The 16,761-nt window shown below is 31.9% G+C and overlaps 1 protein-coding gene across 2 annotated transcripts; it reads left to right on the top strand.

Annotated features, from left to right (window-relative positions):
• Nucleotides 1-766: 766 nt before the first annotated feature.
• Ndae1 (Na[+]-driven anion exchanger 1) lies at nucleotides 767-9,511 on the top strand. 2 transcript variants are annotated; one of them, XM_068765469.1, is made up of 11 exons: nucleotides 767-862; nucleotides 1,963-2,073; nucleotides 2,579-3,061; nucleotides 3,974-5,049; nucleotides 5,120-5,272; nucleotides 5,344-5,493; nucleotides 5,565-6,230; nucleotides 6,304-6,546; nucleotides 6,705-6,910; nucleotides 7,328-7,427; nucleotides 9,001-9,511. In XM_068765469.1, the coding sequence occupies exons 1-11, from the start codon at nucleotides 772-774 to the stop codon at nucleotides 9,088-9,090; spliced, it is 3,369 nt and encodes a 1,122-aa protein (XP_068621570.1). In that variant the 5' UTR covers nucleotides 767-771; the 3' UTR covers nucleotides 9,091-9,511. The 2 variants fall into 2 exon arrangements, with proteins under 2 accessions (XP_068621570.1, XP_068621568.1); XM_068765467.1 differs by lacking the exon at nucleotides 9,001-9,511 and having other exon boundaries at nucleotides 7,328-7,782.
• Nucleotides 9,512-16,761: the final 7,250 nt, after the last annotated feature.

The raw sequence follows: 16,761 nt of genomic DNA, 5'->3' as shown, positions 1-16,761 counted from the left end.
CACACGTTACTCCTCTAGTACAAAAATTATTTGCAACTGACACGATATGTTCAGTCATTGGTAATAAGATAATAAAGAGCCGGAAATATTTTTGTACCAACCACATAATTAAGACTATAGGTCTTGCAAACACTCCCGTACTAACAGCAGGAAAAACGTATATAAAATGTAGTATTTCCTTACTAAAAAAAATTAAATATAGTTGATGTTTTAAATAATGAAATAAATTATACTCATAGTTCAATAGCTTGTTCATGAAAGCATTAAAGATGAATAAAAATTGATTATACAGATGATAAAGTTAAACAGATATACTGGAACAGCCTGTACAGTTCAGAACCCGTGATCCTGAAAGTATGTAAAATAATGGTACGATCTGGTAAAAATATCCTAGAAAACAATGAATTAGTAATAAATATACAAAGCATTATTTTTAATGTAAATGAACATAAATGTACTCCAGAAGATTTATACAAATCCGAAATCTGTAGCGATAAGTCTAGGGGTGTTTCAAAGTTAAGAGTGACAAAGTTCATCAGGAGTAGGCATGAATTCGTCAGAAAAGGGTACTCATAAATGTAACGTTTCGTCAACTGGTACGTAAACAAAAAAACGTAGAAAGCACCAAAATTAAAGTAAATAGACTTTTTATATTATTAAACAATCAAATCATTTTTAAATTTACATCTTTCGATTTTATACTGAAGTATGTAGAGTGTCATATAACTTGATAAATATATTAATTAAGATTTTTTTAATAGATTGTGCAAAATGGACGCCAGGGCGGATGATGACGAAGCTCCTCCAGACCCGGCAGCGCGTAAACACAAGCACCATGATTACACTGAACAAGATTTCGAGGGTAAGATAAAAACTCATAGATTTATCACAAGGCATAAATAATCTAAATAATCATATCAGTTCAAGCAATCCACTTTACATTTCTATTACCGCACGTTCTCTACTCTCGGAAACAGCTCTGGAATGAGATGCCACGTAAAATACGACCAGCTGACAGCAAGGCATTTAACAAATGATATCGAGCTATTTCCTAACACCGGAGTAGATTTCTGTTTTATTATTTTTTTGTTGATTATTAAACGGTTTTTGTATCCATAAGTATTATTTATTGTACATATTTGTATAATGTACAGTACAGATAAGGTATTTCGCTGATAGGTGATAATATTTTGCATTTAAAAATTTCGACTGTTTCTTTAATATTTTGTTGCTTTGTCAGAAATTGGGACATCAAATGTGAAAAATTCTAATTATCATACCAAACTATTGGTTAAATTAAATATATATATATATACACCTGTAATTAACCTGTGCGGCTATGGATAAGTAATAATGATTATAGTGTACAATAGATGTTTTTGTTAAAGTAACTTTGTTTTAATGAAGTTTTTAAAGAAGTATATATTTTAATTCTTTACTCACACTGTTTTCGGTTTAACTCCAAAGACACAAAGAATGCCTTCAGGCGAAAGCCCGCCTCTTGTTCATATATGTTTTATTCTAACGACTTTAAAATTTATTTAAAAGTATTATCATCAAATTAAATTATAAATTTACATACTAAACGCCAAGAAATATCTTAATAGAGCGAATCTTATTAATTCACATCACACAGAAAGATCTTTGTATCCATGTGCTACTTCGGTGTGTTGTTGTCCCTTGGGTTCTCTGCACTACCATACTACGAATATAGAGCTTCTGTCGGTCAACAAAAAATCACGTTGCTATAGGCATTTTATAAATTTTTCAGTTTAATAAACCTACCTAAAAACCTATTACTGCATTTTTTATAATTAAAACGTGTAAAAAATATCCTCATTATAGGTATTATAGATATTACATCAAAGCCGAGTTATTAATGTCACATTATTGCCATCGTTGTTGCAACGTAACGTAAAGGATAAAATGAAAAAAGTATCAACTTCATTTAATTATTGACAGGACATCGGGCGCATACTGTATTCGTGGGCGTTCATGTCCCGGCAAGACGCCATTCGCATCGTAAACATAAACACCATCACCGCAACGGCGAAAAGGACGCGGAAAAACCTTGTAAGTATTTATCATACTTAAGTCAAATATTGTACATAAAAATAATAGTAAATAGTAGATTATACTATACTGAAAGAACCTAAATAGTATTAAATGTTAATTAGTCGATAATATAATATTATTACAAAATCAGCGTCAACATTTCGATTCATAGGCCCAGCGATTAAGGCGCGAGGTAGAAGACTAAGCGTCACAGATGATGGAGAAACATGTAAGGAAAACAATAAAAACCTCATCTGATTTATTTTCCATCTTCGACAATACCATCGTTAATTTTATACAATTTTCTCACTTTGTATACAAATCCTGGTGACCCAATTTTTTTTCTATCACTTCCAAATTCAACTACTTTCTATGAACGCATGTTTGTCGATCATCAAAGTTTTTAAGTTTCTTTAAATTTTCCATACCAACTATATTTGTTTTTGTCGAATTCAACTCAATTTCTACGTATTTTTCAACTATCGATAATAATTTTGCTTAATTGACGTACATACTGTTTTAGTAACACCTCCAGCTCAAAGAGTACAATTTATACTTGGGGAAGATGTGGAAGATGCCGCGCTTGAGTCTCATCCCCTCTTTTCTGAAATGGAAGAACTAGTTAAGGATGGCGATGAGCTTGAATGGAAAGAGACTGCGCGTTGGATTAAATTTGAAGAAGATGTAGAAGAAGGTGGTAATCGCTGGTCAAAGCCTCATGTGGCTACATTATCCCTACATTCGCTTTTTGAACTAAGGAGTCTTATTTTAAATGGGGCTGTAATATTAGACATGGAAGCTAATTCTTTGGATCAAGTAGCGGAAAATGTTTTGGATTATATGGTTGCCGATGGCTGCCTGGGTTACGAATGTAGAGAAAAAGTTAAGGATGCTCTTTTAAGGAAACATAGACATCAGCACGAAAAACGAAATCATAACAATATGTCTAAACTACCTCTAATTCGATCTTTAGCTGATATTGGCAGAAATCATTCATCTTGTAAAAGTGAGTATCATAAATCATTTTTAATTACAAAGAAATTTTATTTTTTGGCAGAAATGTTTGAAATAAATTTTTACGTGGATATTTTGGCCATATCCTGTTAGATTTCCAGGAAACTGGATCTCGAAGTACGGGTATAAGAAATAGCCATTGTTCAGCATCTCCTCAAAAGGCACTACTTCATGCTTCAGACGCCAGGGGCTCTTATCTGGCTGTTCCAGGTCAGGCAAATAGAAACTGTAACAAGTGTGGACACAAGCTCACAAATGTCACGGCCTTTGTCTTATTGCCACAACAATATTTGCACGCACATGACTGGCTATATTAACCTACTTTGTGTACTTTATTGTATATAGCTCACTGTCAACATTATCTCTTAGCATAATAGACACGGCAATAATTTAAATTGGTTATATAGACTAGCCTTCTAAATTGCAGTGGAAGAAGGCGGAAGCGGAGGACATTCTCAGAAGGGAGATTTGAGTCGATTCCTAGGAATACCTAGTGCGGGTAACCGCTAATCCTTAAGATGTTTTAATGAATGTTTTCTTCTCCATTTTTTTAACACCAGAATGTCGTTTATTTTTATCTATCGCCAACATTCATCTGCTCTTTATTTGTTTATAGACGTAACACTATTTTACGGTTTGTTTCGTCTGTCGTTTTAGCTTTGGCTCTCGCTTGTCATCAATCATTGTTTAAATTTCCTGTTTTAATACCCAGTATACATAAAACTACTGTTATATTTAAAAGTAAAAGGAGCTACAACAGAACCAATGTTACTTATCTTTTATAACGTACACCTTAATTTAGCTTAGCATTTTTGCAATTTTCATGTACGTAAAATTTTGTAATGTTTTCATTTTTAACCGTTTAAATTACTGTTTCTTGATTATGAGCAGTCAATATTTACAGGTGCGGCTTCCGATGAATGTATGGTAAAAAGTCCTAGCAGCGTATCCATGCAAAGAAATCACAGCTCTTGTGATCTGCCCGCTAATGGTGATATTAATCATAAATGCAATACACATTTCATGCGCAAGATACCACCAGGAGCTGAGGCTTCTAATATTCTCGTTGGCGAAGTAGATTTTCTTGAAAAAACTCTATCAGCATTTGTTAGATTGAAGACGGGAACAATAATGGGAGATCTAACTGAAGTACCGGTGCCCACGCGTTTTATGTTCGTGTTACTAGGACCGCCGAACAGCAATTCAAGCTTTCACGAAATTGGTCGTGCAATGGCAACTCTCATGTCAGATGAAATATTTCATGAAGTAGCATACCGAGCAAAGAAAAGAGATCACTTACTAGCTGGCATCGATGAGTTTCTGGACGCAGTAACTGTCTTACCTCCCGGAGAATGGGATCCTGCCATCCGCATTGAACCACCAGCTGCCATTCCATCACAAGAGATTCGCAAAAGACCTAATGACAATAATCAGAAAGAAGAACCAGACGAGGAAGAAGAGGAGCAAAGACAAAGAGAAGAATCGGGTCTAGCAAGGAGTGGAAGGTTATTTGGAGGATTGATTAATGATCTCAAAAGAAAGAAACCTTGGTATTGGTCGGATTTTAAAGATGCTTTGGCACTTCAATGTGTCGCGTCATGGATTTTTCTGTATTTTGCATGTTTGTCACCGATAATTACTTTTGGTGGCTTGCTAGGAGAAGCAACGGGAAAAAATATGGCAGCTATGGAATCACTTGTTTCTGGATTTGTTTGTGGCATGGGTTACGGATTTTTCTCAGGACAACCATTAACAATATTAGGCTCAACTGGTCCTGTTTTAGTATTCGAAACGATCGTTTTTGAATTTTGCAAACAGATAGAATGGAATTACATGTCCTTTCGGTTTTGTATTGGTACTTGGACAACAATAATTCTGGTTATATTAGTTGCAATTGATGCGAGTGCATTTGTTTGCTATATAACCAGATTTACTGAAGAAAATTTTGCAACTTTAATTGCATTTATTTTTATTTACAAGGTAAAATGAGGTGCCATTGTTTTGTTGTTTAAAGCTATCTTCGGGCTTACATTACGTATAATTTTTGTAGGCTGTTGAAAACGTTATTTCCATTGGAAAAAAGTTTCCTTTGAAGACGAATGCAGCTGAAATCCTTAGTTATGAATGTTACTGTTTACCAAGCAACTCTTCGAAAATGCCAGATGAATTCAATTGGACAACAGTGGAAAAGGAATCCTGTCAGGTACTCAATTTAAAGAAATTGTGAATTACACGTATCTCGTCGTATTAGATTAATTTTCTTTTTTTTTCCAGCTTTACAACGGAACTTTAGTTGGTGCTGGATGCGAAACAAAAACATACGTCCCAGATGTTTTCCTTATGTCAATAATATTATTCTTGGGTACCTTTATAATTTCAATTATTCTCAAAGATTTTAAGAATTCTCTATTTTTCCCTTCAAAGGTATTTCTCTATACTTATTTTTGTACGTTATATTATTTTCATCGATTTCAACATAAAACTTATATTTTTAGGTGAGGCAAATAATTAGTGACTTTTCGGTGATCATTGCGATTTTATCTATGTCATTCTTGGATTACAAAGTAGGAGTCAAGACTCCAAAACTCGAAGTACCTTCAGAGTTCAAACCTACTTTGCCGTCGAGGAATTGGATAATAACACCATTTAACGGGAATCCTATCTGGTCCGCTTTAGTAGCAATTTTACCCGCACTTTTGGGAACGATTTTGATATTTATGGATCAACAAATAACAGCCGTGATTGTTAACCGTAAGGAGAACAAATTGAAGAAAGGATGTGGTTATCATTTAGATTTGTTTGTATTAGCTATATTAATACAATTATGCTCAGTGATGGGTCTTCCGTGGTTTGTAGCTGCTACAGTTTTGAGTATTAACCATGTTAACTCTTTGAAAGTTGAATCTGAATGCGCAGCGCCTGGCGAGAAGCCGCAATTCCTAGGAGTTCGAGAACAAAGAATGACTCACATCATGATATTTTTAACAATTGGTTGTTCTGTAGTCCTTACGCCTATTTTGAGACACATACCAATGCCGGTCTTATTCGGTGTGTTTCTTTACATGGGCGTTGCTTCTCTTAAAGGTTTACAATTTTTCGACAGAATACTGATTATGTTTATGCCGCAGAAATATCAACCAGATCACATGTTTTTGAGACAGGTAAGCATGTTATAATTTTTTGTAACTAATCAAAATTTTATTGAACAGTCAATTATTCTTTTTATCATTTCAGGTACCAATCCGTCGAGTCCACATATTTACTGCTATTCAATTAACATGTTTGGTATGTTTATGGGTTATAAAATCTTTCTCGATGACTTCTATTCTCTTCCCGTTAATGCTTGTCGTTATGATTGGAATTCGTAAAATGTTAGATTTATTTTTCACGAGAAGGGAAATGAAAATACTTGATGATGTAATGCCCGAAATGTCGCGACGAAACCAAGATGAACTGCATGAGCTCGGAGACGCCGAGGTGCGTTTACACTTTCTTTCTGGTCTTTATAACTTTCAATTGTGTCGAGACTTTACTAGATTTTTCCTTCTGTTATAAGTAATTTTTGTAAATTTCGTTATACATAATATTCTAAGAAACGAAAAGATGGCACTATACAACGAAATACTATATTTTAGGTCCCTGCCAAGAGCAATCCACCCGCTTATCAAGAAAATTTGCAAATACCTCTTATAAATGGAAACATTATGAATATACCTCTAACTGCAATTAATATATCAGAAGAAGTTAATAAAACAGGAATATGGAAGCAAGTCAATAATAGCAATAAAATGAATAACCAAAATGAGACAAAAGATTTTAAGGTTAAATCGGGGAAGAAAAAGTTAGTAGTTTCTTATCGTCCATGATTTGAATTTTGTATTATTTTGAAGTACACACTAGCTCATTTACTAAAGGCGAAGTATAATGGCCTAATTTAAGGTATCATTTATAGATATTGAGGCCATCTGTTACTAGACTTTCAAGGAAGATTTATCTCAATATGAATATGTAAACATGATAGTTTATATATTTTTATGATGGTTTAAATATTTAAATAGAATTGAATCTATCATTTCATTGGTATATTGAAGAAATATTTATTTAAATTTGCTTAGTTGAATAAATGATGTCGACATAATTTCAATAACTAATTTAAAATTTAAAATACGTTTTTTTACGTATAACAATAAATTAAAACTTTGTTTAAACCTAAAGTAGTTAATACAATCTTTATTAGATAATAAATGTTGACTTACAGCAATAAACACAAGAAATTGATTTCAAAAAACGCACAATCTGAAATCGAAAGGAGACTATCCACAATGGACGAGGTGGAGGAAGACGATCCGTCTTTAAAGGTGTGCATTGATGACACCAAGTTTTGAACACGCATGCAAACCCATATACAAACAGGAGGATCACGGCATGGCGGCATGAAGCACGGTACCCCGTTTCCCACGTGCATGGACTACACAATCTTATTAGACATTACTCGGCAACTGTGGAATTGGTTGAGAATGTATTTTTAATCGGCTCATCGTTTATAAAAAAAAAGAAACAAAAAACAAAAAAAAACATTTTATTTCGCACATCCTCGTAGACAGCGAATCGTCTAACGTACGAGAACATGAAAGCCGACTAATGTGTAATGTCTGCAGCTAGCTAAAAGTAGTTAAACGTAGTCATTCTTGTTAATTAGTTTGTTTTAAAGTTCACTTTCAAACTCAATATTGATATGTATTGATTTATTTTTGTTTTAGAGTAAACATTTAAAAAATAAATGTTATTTTTACACACTTAATTTTATTTTGTAAAATCATTTCAATGTACTAGTTATCATAAGCATAAATACACAAAATATAGTTTAAATTGTGAATATTATGTAATTTTAGCTGTGCAAAATTACTAATAAATAGAAATGATTGCTCAAATTGTGTCAACGACGATGTAAATGCATATTAGATAATAATATTTTAAATGAAAAAAGAAAAATTTTTAATTAAAAAATGACTCACAGATTATCTTGTCTCCATGTCTTATAAACTCACAGATTATATAAAATAAATAAATCTCGTGTTATTCCATTAAATAAAACCTGCAATGAAATAAAATTGCAGAACATCAAGTTGAAAGAAAGATTTCGAGTTTATACATTTCCCTACATCTTGTTTTTATTTTTTGAAATATCCCATATTTTTTACAATCTATTAAGCTGCAGATACGTAATAACTCTTCATTTAGTAAAAGTCCTCACAGAATATATAAAGTGACTAAATTGTATACACTATTATGTAGATTTAGTCTAACGAGGTTTGTATCATCGATCTCTTAAGTATAGTTCGAGTAGAGAACTATGTTAAAAAAGTGGAGTTCAAACTTTTAAATTTATCAAAAAATACTCTTTACTTAGAAAAACAACAGAAACAGTTCAATTTTCTAAAGCAGCAAAGCAAGCAAAAAGGTCAATTATGAACTTTTATTCAAATAATTTTTGTCTTAATATTTTTTTCACCTAACATGTATTCGTTAGTTTTTTACGTCATACATATAACTCATTCATACATATTTCGAAATTTTTTAATTTCTTAAATTTTCATATAAAAATATGCTTGGATGTACTGCCAAAATTTATTTGCACTGCTTTATGTATATTAAATATTTAATCCCTCCATAATTGTTCTATGTCCGGAACCTAGGCCGAGATAGCTAGAAGTAGGCTAGAGTCATTAAGTTATTAACACGAGAATAGCGTGTATAAGACACCGCATAGATTAGAGGTAAGGAAAGAAATTAAATAATTATTTGATTAATTAATTGCAATTAATTATTATTACGATTTACGTCAGTGTCATATTTATAAGAACTTTTTTTAATTAATCCGTATGAAAAACACATTCTGAGGATTTTACATTTCCAGCAAATATTTTTCAGAGCGATATCGTAAGGCGCAGAGAATCTTGGAGTGGAGGGAAAAAGTGTGATTTGAGAAAAAAATGTACCTCCGCCGAAACTTCTGTCTAAATTCAATCAATTTTGTTTATTTAAGTTTAATAATTTAGTCTATAGATGTTGTAAGACATACGATAATTTTTTTGAATTTATCATTGTTATAGAAAACGTGACGTCACATTAATGTAATACCTACAACCTTTACTGATTTAATGATGGATGAATTTTCTTTGTATATCTCGATATTGAAGTAGAATAGAAACTAGCACAAAATTAGAACGAACGACTGAATGTGGAAAAGTATGGTTAACGTTTTTTCGGTGTTGGTTTCCATTTTTAAATAAACTTTAAAAATAATTTTGCCACAAAGTCAAATTTATTTTCAAAGTTTGTTTATATGAAATTTACACAAGATATTTAGCGTTTTGTAGTAGGAGTTATATTTAGATTGTAATAGATTCAATTATACACAATCTTAATAAAAACAGTGCCAATAGAATAAACACCATTAAAACTAATTATACGGTTCTAGATATAAGGAAACTTTTTAAACGTAATTCATATGAATTTAATATTTAATTCTGTTATCAATAAATTGCTTGTGATTTTTGTTGATATTTTTAGCAGATTGTATTAATTATTTTCTATATGTACTTTAATTGGAATTTTTGAAAAATGGACAATTACGAAATTTCACTTAATAACAATGGCGATGTATTTTACAATTATTTTTTAATATATAGTCATGTAGTTAATCAAACCATGTTAAAGCCTAATTAGCTTAACTTGAAGCAACCTAGATGTTATTATATGTTTAATTAGAGATAACTTAAGTATAGGCATTAATGTACCTGGTGGGATATGTTTGTTACCTGTATTTGTATCATTTTTGAGACCTTTGTGGAGTGTTATGAATAAATGATTTTTTAATAAAACTTGTTTGAATTTCAATTAACTATCGTCTCTTGTTTATTAAATGTTTACGGGAGCTTGGCAAAAGCCGAAAGGAGAATCTAATTTTCTGGTTATTAAATGCTTTTGTAACAGTAAATGAGCGTTTGAAACTTGGTTAAAAGATTATAAAGACCAATATTCAATTAACTTGCCAGTAAAAGATGCTTTTTGCAAAAGGTGTGTAGATGATTATAGTAGGATTTACACGTATCTTGTATGCAGTTGATTGTTAAAAAGTATTTATTGAGGAAGTACTAAGAATTGTCAAACAAAAATTCTTGGTGGATATAACGGTGCATTGGCACAAAAAAAAGAAAGTGAGCTAGAATCGCCAGAGCGTTCGGATCTCTTAAGGCACTATACAGTTAGTTGAATATAAGATGTTCCGAAACTGAGTCGTAATCATGAAAATTATATTAGTGAACATACTCATTTGTCAGCAAAAGGCTTTAACACCTGAGGTGTATCAATATAATTATGACTATTTTCGTGTTCTAATTCTATAAATAACGCAAGCTAGAGGGTGGGTTCACGAAACCTTCCGCTCCGCGAACTCATCACCGATGAAGCTGTAAAAATCTCCGGGCTAGCAGCGTGAACATCTTCACAAACAATACTGGTGAGGACATATTGTGTTACCGACACGTGTGATATGCAGATGTCGATACGGAAAGCTAGGTGATTTAGCACAATGTAATGTCTGGAGAATGTCCAGACAACAGTTAACTATTTTCAATCATTTTGCATGAAGCGATCTCTGAAACTCTAATCAGAATGCGACAGGCCAATAACTTCTTGCAGTAAAAGTCTGCAGAGACAGATAGTAAACAATAATTAATTTTAATATGCAGTGAACCTAATTTTAAAATCGTTTTTTCTTACCGTATTATCATTACGATATCTATACTGAAATCGTTGATTTTTGGACATGGTATACCATACAATAATTAACACCAAATGACCTAAACTTTCACCCCCTTAAAGCTTAAGTCTTAATAGGTGTACTACTTATGCTTTGTAGTATTATTTTCACATATATATACACACACACACACACACACATATATATATATATATATACGATACTATATCCGAAAACTCGATGCTGCGAAGGATTTTTGATGATAATAACAAAACATATTACATAATACTCGTTTATTATTATTCTATTAATAATCATTGATATACATATAAAAATAAACATAAGGCTATATCTCCTGAAAGCTTTTCCTTGCTAACATACGCAATAACGACAAAGTAAAGAGAAATATATCATTTTCACTTATTACTTTCCGGCTTGGGCCCACTTATTAAGTAATACACCGTTTATATATTCAAAGAGCACAACACTAATGTGTGCCGCGAAAAATAAATACCAAAAAAAATAAATACATTTTAATAAATGTTCGCGGCGGTATTTATTTTTTAATAAATACTCCTTGCTTATAAAACATCATACATAAATTATATCTTACAAGGTAATACACTTAGCAAATATAATTAAAATTTAATAGTTAAAAAGTAAATAGATTACCATGTTTAATGCAATAGATATCTTTTTAAAGTTGTTCTTTTAAATACACTGTTTGTGACTTTTGTTTCGGATGGTCACTGCAGTCCTATGAACATTTCATGTTTCTACGTGTTTGAGGGGTTTGGACTCGAAATGGTGCTCTAAATCTCGTTTAGAACAAACAGTACGCGGGCTTGAGCCCGCTACATAATATTTTATTACTGAAAAGGAAGGCTGCCGAATTCTCAGATCGCTTGAAGGTTCTTCAGGTTGCTGAGCGGATCTGAGCTTAGACGTTCATTCAGAACGCGTCTAACACTTAATAATTACTCCGGCTAACATTATTATCATTTCGGATAGCGTTGGTATAAATAGCATAAGAAAATACAGCAACGCTAACATTGATACAATCAGGTAAACCTCGCAATCATCGCTTTCACCTCTGTCGGAGTGTCACATGTAGGTTCTGAAAAACGAGGTTTAGCTTTAAATATAGTTTACGGACCCTTCAGCTTCTTGAACCCAAGTCAGACCAAGCTGTAAAAGCCTTAGGGCTAACAGCATTACAATCTTCGAAACAGCAACGCTTCAAATTAAAATGATTAGGGGTTGTCGAATCTTTGGTCCCTCTAAGTGTTATGTTGTAAGTTCCGGCTCCAGTTATAGAATTTGGGATTTTATTTTGGAATTCATTACAAAATTGCGTTACTATAATACGTTTTTAGCAAATAAATAAAACTACGATATCCATCTATCGATCCACTCAATGAGATTCAAGACAGACGACCTTCAACGATAATGTTAAGAAGAATATAAAAATAACAGAAACTTATAAAATAATAGATCTCATTAATTGTGAATGCTTTGCAGCTTTCTCCTATTCATTTTTTTCTTGGAAACAACACGGGCATGTCATTTCTAATGTAAACTTAAAACATTTTTTCAAAACAAAATTAAAATATAAATTCACACCAACATTTAGTTCCCACATATTAAGTACTTACTCAACTTGATTCTTGTTATATTTTTAATATAATTATCAATTAATTTAATATCAGTACTTGTGACTGTAGGGACAATTGCTTAAAACAAATTATAGTAGCTATTGAAAAGGAAGTCTACTTTTAATTGAATTTATTTCGATGCTATTTAAAGCCGACGAATTGTTTACAAATTAATTTTATTTTAATGTATCATTAAAAATATTTCTATAATTAATAGAGTGCTGAGTAGAATACATATACAAAGGTAATATCTAAAGAAAAAAATATTGTGTTAAAATTAGTAACAATCGATTTTATTTCGTATGTTCTTCAACTTTCTATTTTACCTATACTTGCCTGATCTAACCTATAAGAAATGATAAGAATAAGCAGAAGCTCAGATTTGAAAATTGTACAGGCAAATAACAATGTGAATTTTGCTCACATGGTTCCGATATTTCCGTCAAACATTATTGTATATGACTTACTACTCTTATGACATTCCTATAAAAGATATACCAGAAAACGTTTTCAATGGGTTTTTGCGACAAATGTTAAGCAACTTTATCTTTTCCAACTTATTTGCATCAAAAGTCAATTTCTTATCAAGTTAAAATAGAAATAGATAGTTAAAACTCTTAATAAAATGAGAAATATTAAATATAAGAAGTATTTGCTAGGCCAATGATTATATGCCCTTAATTTAATTCTTTCAGTTTTTTTATTATTTCTGAGACAAGTTCAGTTTAAGCCAGTTTGACATTTTTACTTATTGCTAAATTTATAATTATGTATTATACCGTATTTATTATATATGTATGTTTGTATATATATGTATGTTTTGCCGATATGTACACATTAACTACCCATTATTCATCCCTCTGCTCTTTTCATACTACGGTTGTCTAGAAGAAATTGATTGATCGCCCATTGTTACTTTTTCTTTACTATTATGCATTTATGTATATATGTACAATAAAGAGTATAAATTAAAAAAATAATAATTAATTTACTATAATGACGAAAAAATAATCTTTTCGTATTACTATAAATGAACATGTAACAAAATTACTATTTGTATTAGTTTTATGCTCAAACGGTTAAGGAAAAGTTCGTACATTCGGAAAAAAGATTCATATTCCAATAATCCGAAAATTACAAGGCTGGCGTCTTTCACTTCGAGCTTTCTGAGCAAATTCAGTCGCTCAAGGCACTATTGAGAAAAATAGGTGTCCAATTTGTCTTCAACGTCGAAACACGAATAAGGAGAATCGTAGACGAGATCCGTATAAAGTTACCACATCATATTGAAGTCGATTCAAAGCTGAAACATCTAAAAAACACACTTTGAAACTATGTTGCAAATTTATTGTTACCTTATAAAAACACTACTGAAGCAACTGAATCGATATATGTATAATTTAAAGATAATGTTCAAATTATTAATGAAACAATAGGTTGAGTTTGAACTTAAGCGATTAAGGATATTCATTGGTTCGTAAGACTTTCAGTTGAGTTTCGAGACACGTTAATCGATACGAATTATAATTGTTATACGAAATTTTACCCATGACCTATATATGTAACAAACCCTTTCCACTAGATTACCTCTGATTGTATTCAATTTATTAAAATCGATCAATACCAAGAAACTTGTCAAAGTATGTATTTATTTTAAATAGTGTTGAAAAATAATAATTACTGTGCTTATCAATTTGTTCTTCTTTATAGACATAATTACTTGGGAAAGTTAATTTTTTAACAACATCTCAAAAAAAACGTCGCGTAAAAATTCCACTATCATTGGGGAGATAGTACATTACCAACAGTCATTTACTAACCGAAAGTAGTTATAGAGATATCTTTTGAAAAATAAATTTTAGTTGGGTAACTCAGTGGCATCTCTGATATTGCCGCTCCAGAAGCCGAATGAAAATGAAGGAGAATTTGACTAGGTGAACTCCTTAGCTGTAAAATCCACAATCACGAATGTCGTGGGGCGGTTCATCGTCCCTATACCTTCATGCACACTGTAGAATAACTCCGTAGCAGAGAGTCAGGTGCCCAGCGAGTACTAGCCGAAGGAAATTTTCTTACCTTACCCGTAGAAAGTTCTTTTACTTCACGCTGAAAGACACTTAATTTATACTAAGATCAACTCTATTTAGAGAGAATCACGACTCTCGGCAATGAGGAAATCGTTGTAAGTAGGATGGTGCAGTCAATTTCTTCCCACAACTGATAATGTGCAAATCGTACTATATTCTCTAGAATAGATAATTAATAGATATACTTTTAAACCAGTGAACCCAGACGCGGTTCTGGACCTTTTGTATTGTATAATCACGGGCACTCTCGTACTCTCTTTAACGGTCATTTAACATCAAGTTAACGCTTTACACATCTCGCTTACTTAGGTAAAAGTATTTTCATTGTCATTAACGTAGATTTGCTTAACCTTAATATTACGGAGACTGGAAAGTTATGTGGTTTCTTTCAAAATATTGTACAGAGATAAACCGATTGATTTTTACCGCTCCGGCATTGAAAATTAACAAGATGGCAAAAGGTTGTTGATAATGCAGGTGAATATATCGTTGATTATACATAAGTACACCGAAACTACCGCGAACGTATTCGTTGCTTATTTTGTCGAGTCTCGTCACTCGGCACATCCACCGAAGCATCTTTATTTCTACCACTTGGATGGTATGGATTTGGCGCTTTTTTACTGGCCACACGCCACAAATGTCTTAAAACCAGCAATAAAGTCAAGTTTTATCACATCGTGTCACCTAAAATACTTTACACTACAGTGCGATTATTTACTTGTTTTTTTTTAACTTTTAATATTACAAATTGTTGTGTATATACTTGTACACCTAGTGTTTCCATATAAAAACATAGCGCCATTCACCTATTTCTACTATTTAAACAAATATAAATCATAAATTAAAACATATTTTTTCAAACTCGATACGAACGAAAAATATCTCTATATATATTATAAAAAATCAAACAGATCAAACTGTACCCGCATTGTTTAAGTTCGTAGAGAAAGTGGATTTTCAACAAAGCAAAGACCGACCATAATCCGATTGTGTTGAGCGGGATTACAAATAATTCTAGCATGCCAGTGAGCGAGTGACGAATACGGAATAATACCGACAATTTAAACATACATGTTTCTTTTAATACAAGAGAAAGATAGAAAAAATTTTAACTAACATATTTCTTCCAATATAAAAGAAAAATGAAATAACTTATTCACTTTTCATCCTCTTCTTTCAGATGTCGTTTTACTTATTATTCCTGATCGGGACAAATCAATTGACATTTCTGTTGTGAACTCAAAAAAAATTCCTTTTTATTACGATTCGGAAATTGACTCCTGTGTGGAAGATTAAAAACTTATTATATTTAAAATAAACGTTCGAAAACTTAAAAAGTCTCGTTCAGTTTAATGTCTAGTTACGTAATTAAATCAAAGCAGTAGGTGACAAAAGTTTAACACGATTGCATCATAAATTTATCAATTCATGTATCTTTTAATTTTTCTCGAAGATTTTTATATTGTTTTAGAATTGGTACTCCGATAATATATTCTATTTCGTAAAGTAAAAAGTGTCTTTTCAGGATAAACAAACTCAATTCTGGTTCTAGAGTTCGTGAGAATCTTCGCCTTGTTGTAATAATCCGTTAACTATCTGATATATTCTGTACTCGTCCTGTCACAGATAATATAATTAATAACCAGCACAGACTGTCACCCACTAGGTGGACGACAAGGTCGTCGGAATACGCTGAATGAAGGCTGCTTTCAATCAGTCCTATTGAAAGTCTTTGGTCGAGGCTTTAGCCCAGCAGTGGACGTTTTACGGCTAAAATAATGATGAATGAGAAAATGATTTAAGTGTAAAAATACTGACGTATATTTCTGCGCCTCTAAAAATGTGGACTAAGACAAATATTTATAAAAGTACTAGCTGATCCCGCAAACGTTGTTTTGCCATGTATATTATTTTTAACATTAAAACACATAAAAAATATGTGTTGTTCGTAAAGGGATGAAAATTTAGGGTTGTGTGTATTTTTGTACGCTGTATTATAAAAAAAAAAAATGTAGGAATGGACCACCCTTAACATTTAGATGGATGAAAAATAGATGTTGTCCGATTCTCCACCCCGGCACGCTAAGATCCACGAAAATCGGTCGAGCCGTTATATATATATATATATATATATATATATATATATATATATATATATAACGGCTATATATATATATATATA

The sequence above is a fragment of the Battus philenor genome, unplaced genomic scaffold (genome assembly GCF_028537555.1).
Source record: "Battus philenor isolate CCGP_79_NKW_IND1 unplaced genomic scaffold, ilBatPhil1.0.hap1 SCAF_2, whole genome shotgun sequence".
NCBI lineage: Eukaryota > Metazoa > Arthropoda > Insecta > Lepidoptera > Papilionidae > Battus > Battus philenor.
This window is presented reverse-complemented; position numbering and strand designations above follow the sequence as displayed.

What these genes read in the sequence shown, in the direction of transcription:
- Ndae1 (XM_068765469.1), top strand. Translation starts at nt 772, where the DNA reads ATGGACGCCAGGGCGGATGATGACGAAGCTCCTCCAGACCCGGCAGCG. An exon ending in ATCACATGTTTTTGAGACAG is followed by an intron (nt 6,231 to 6,303) that starts GTAAGCATGTTA and finishes TTATCATTTCAG; the next exon opens with GTACCAATCCGTCGAGTCCA. An exon ending in AAGACGATCCGTCTTTAAAG is followed by an intron (nt 7,428 to 9,000) that starts GTGTGCATTGAT and finishes AATATTTTTCAG; the next exon opens with AGCGATATCGTAAGGCGCAG.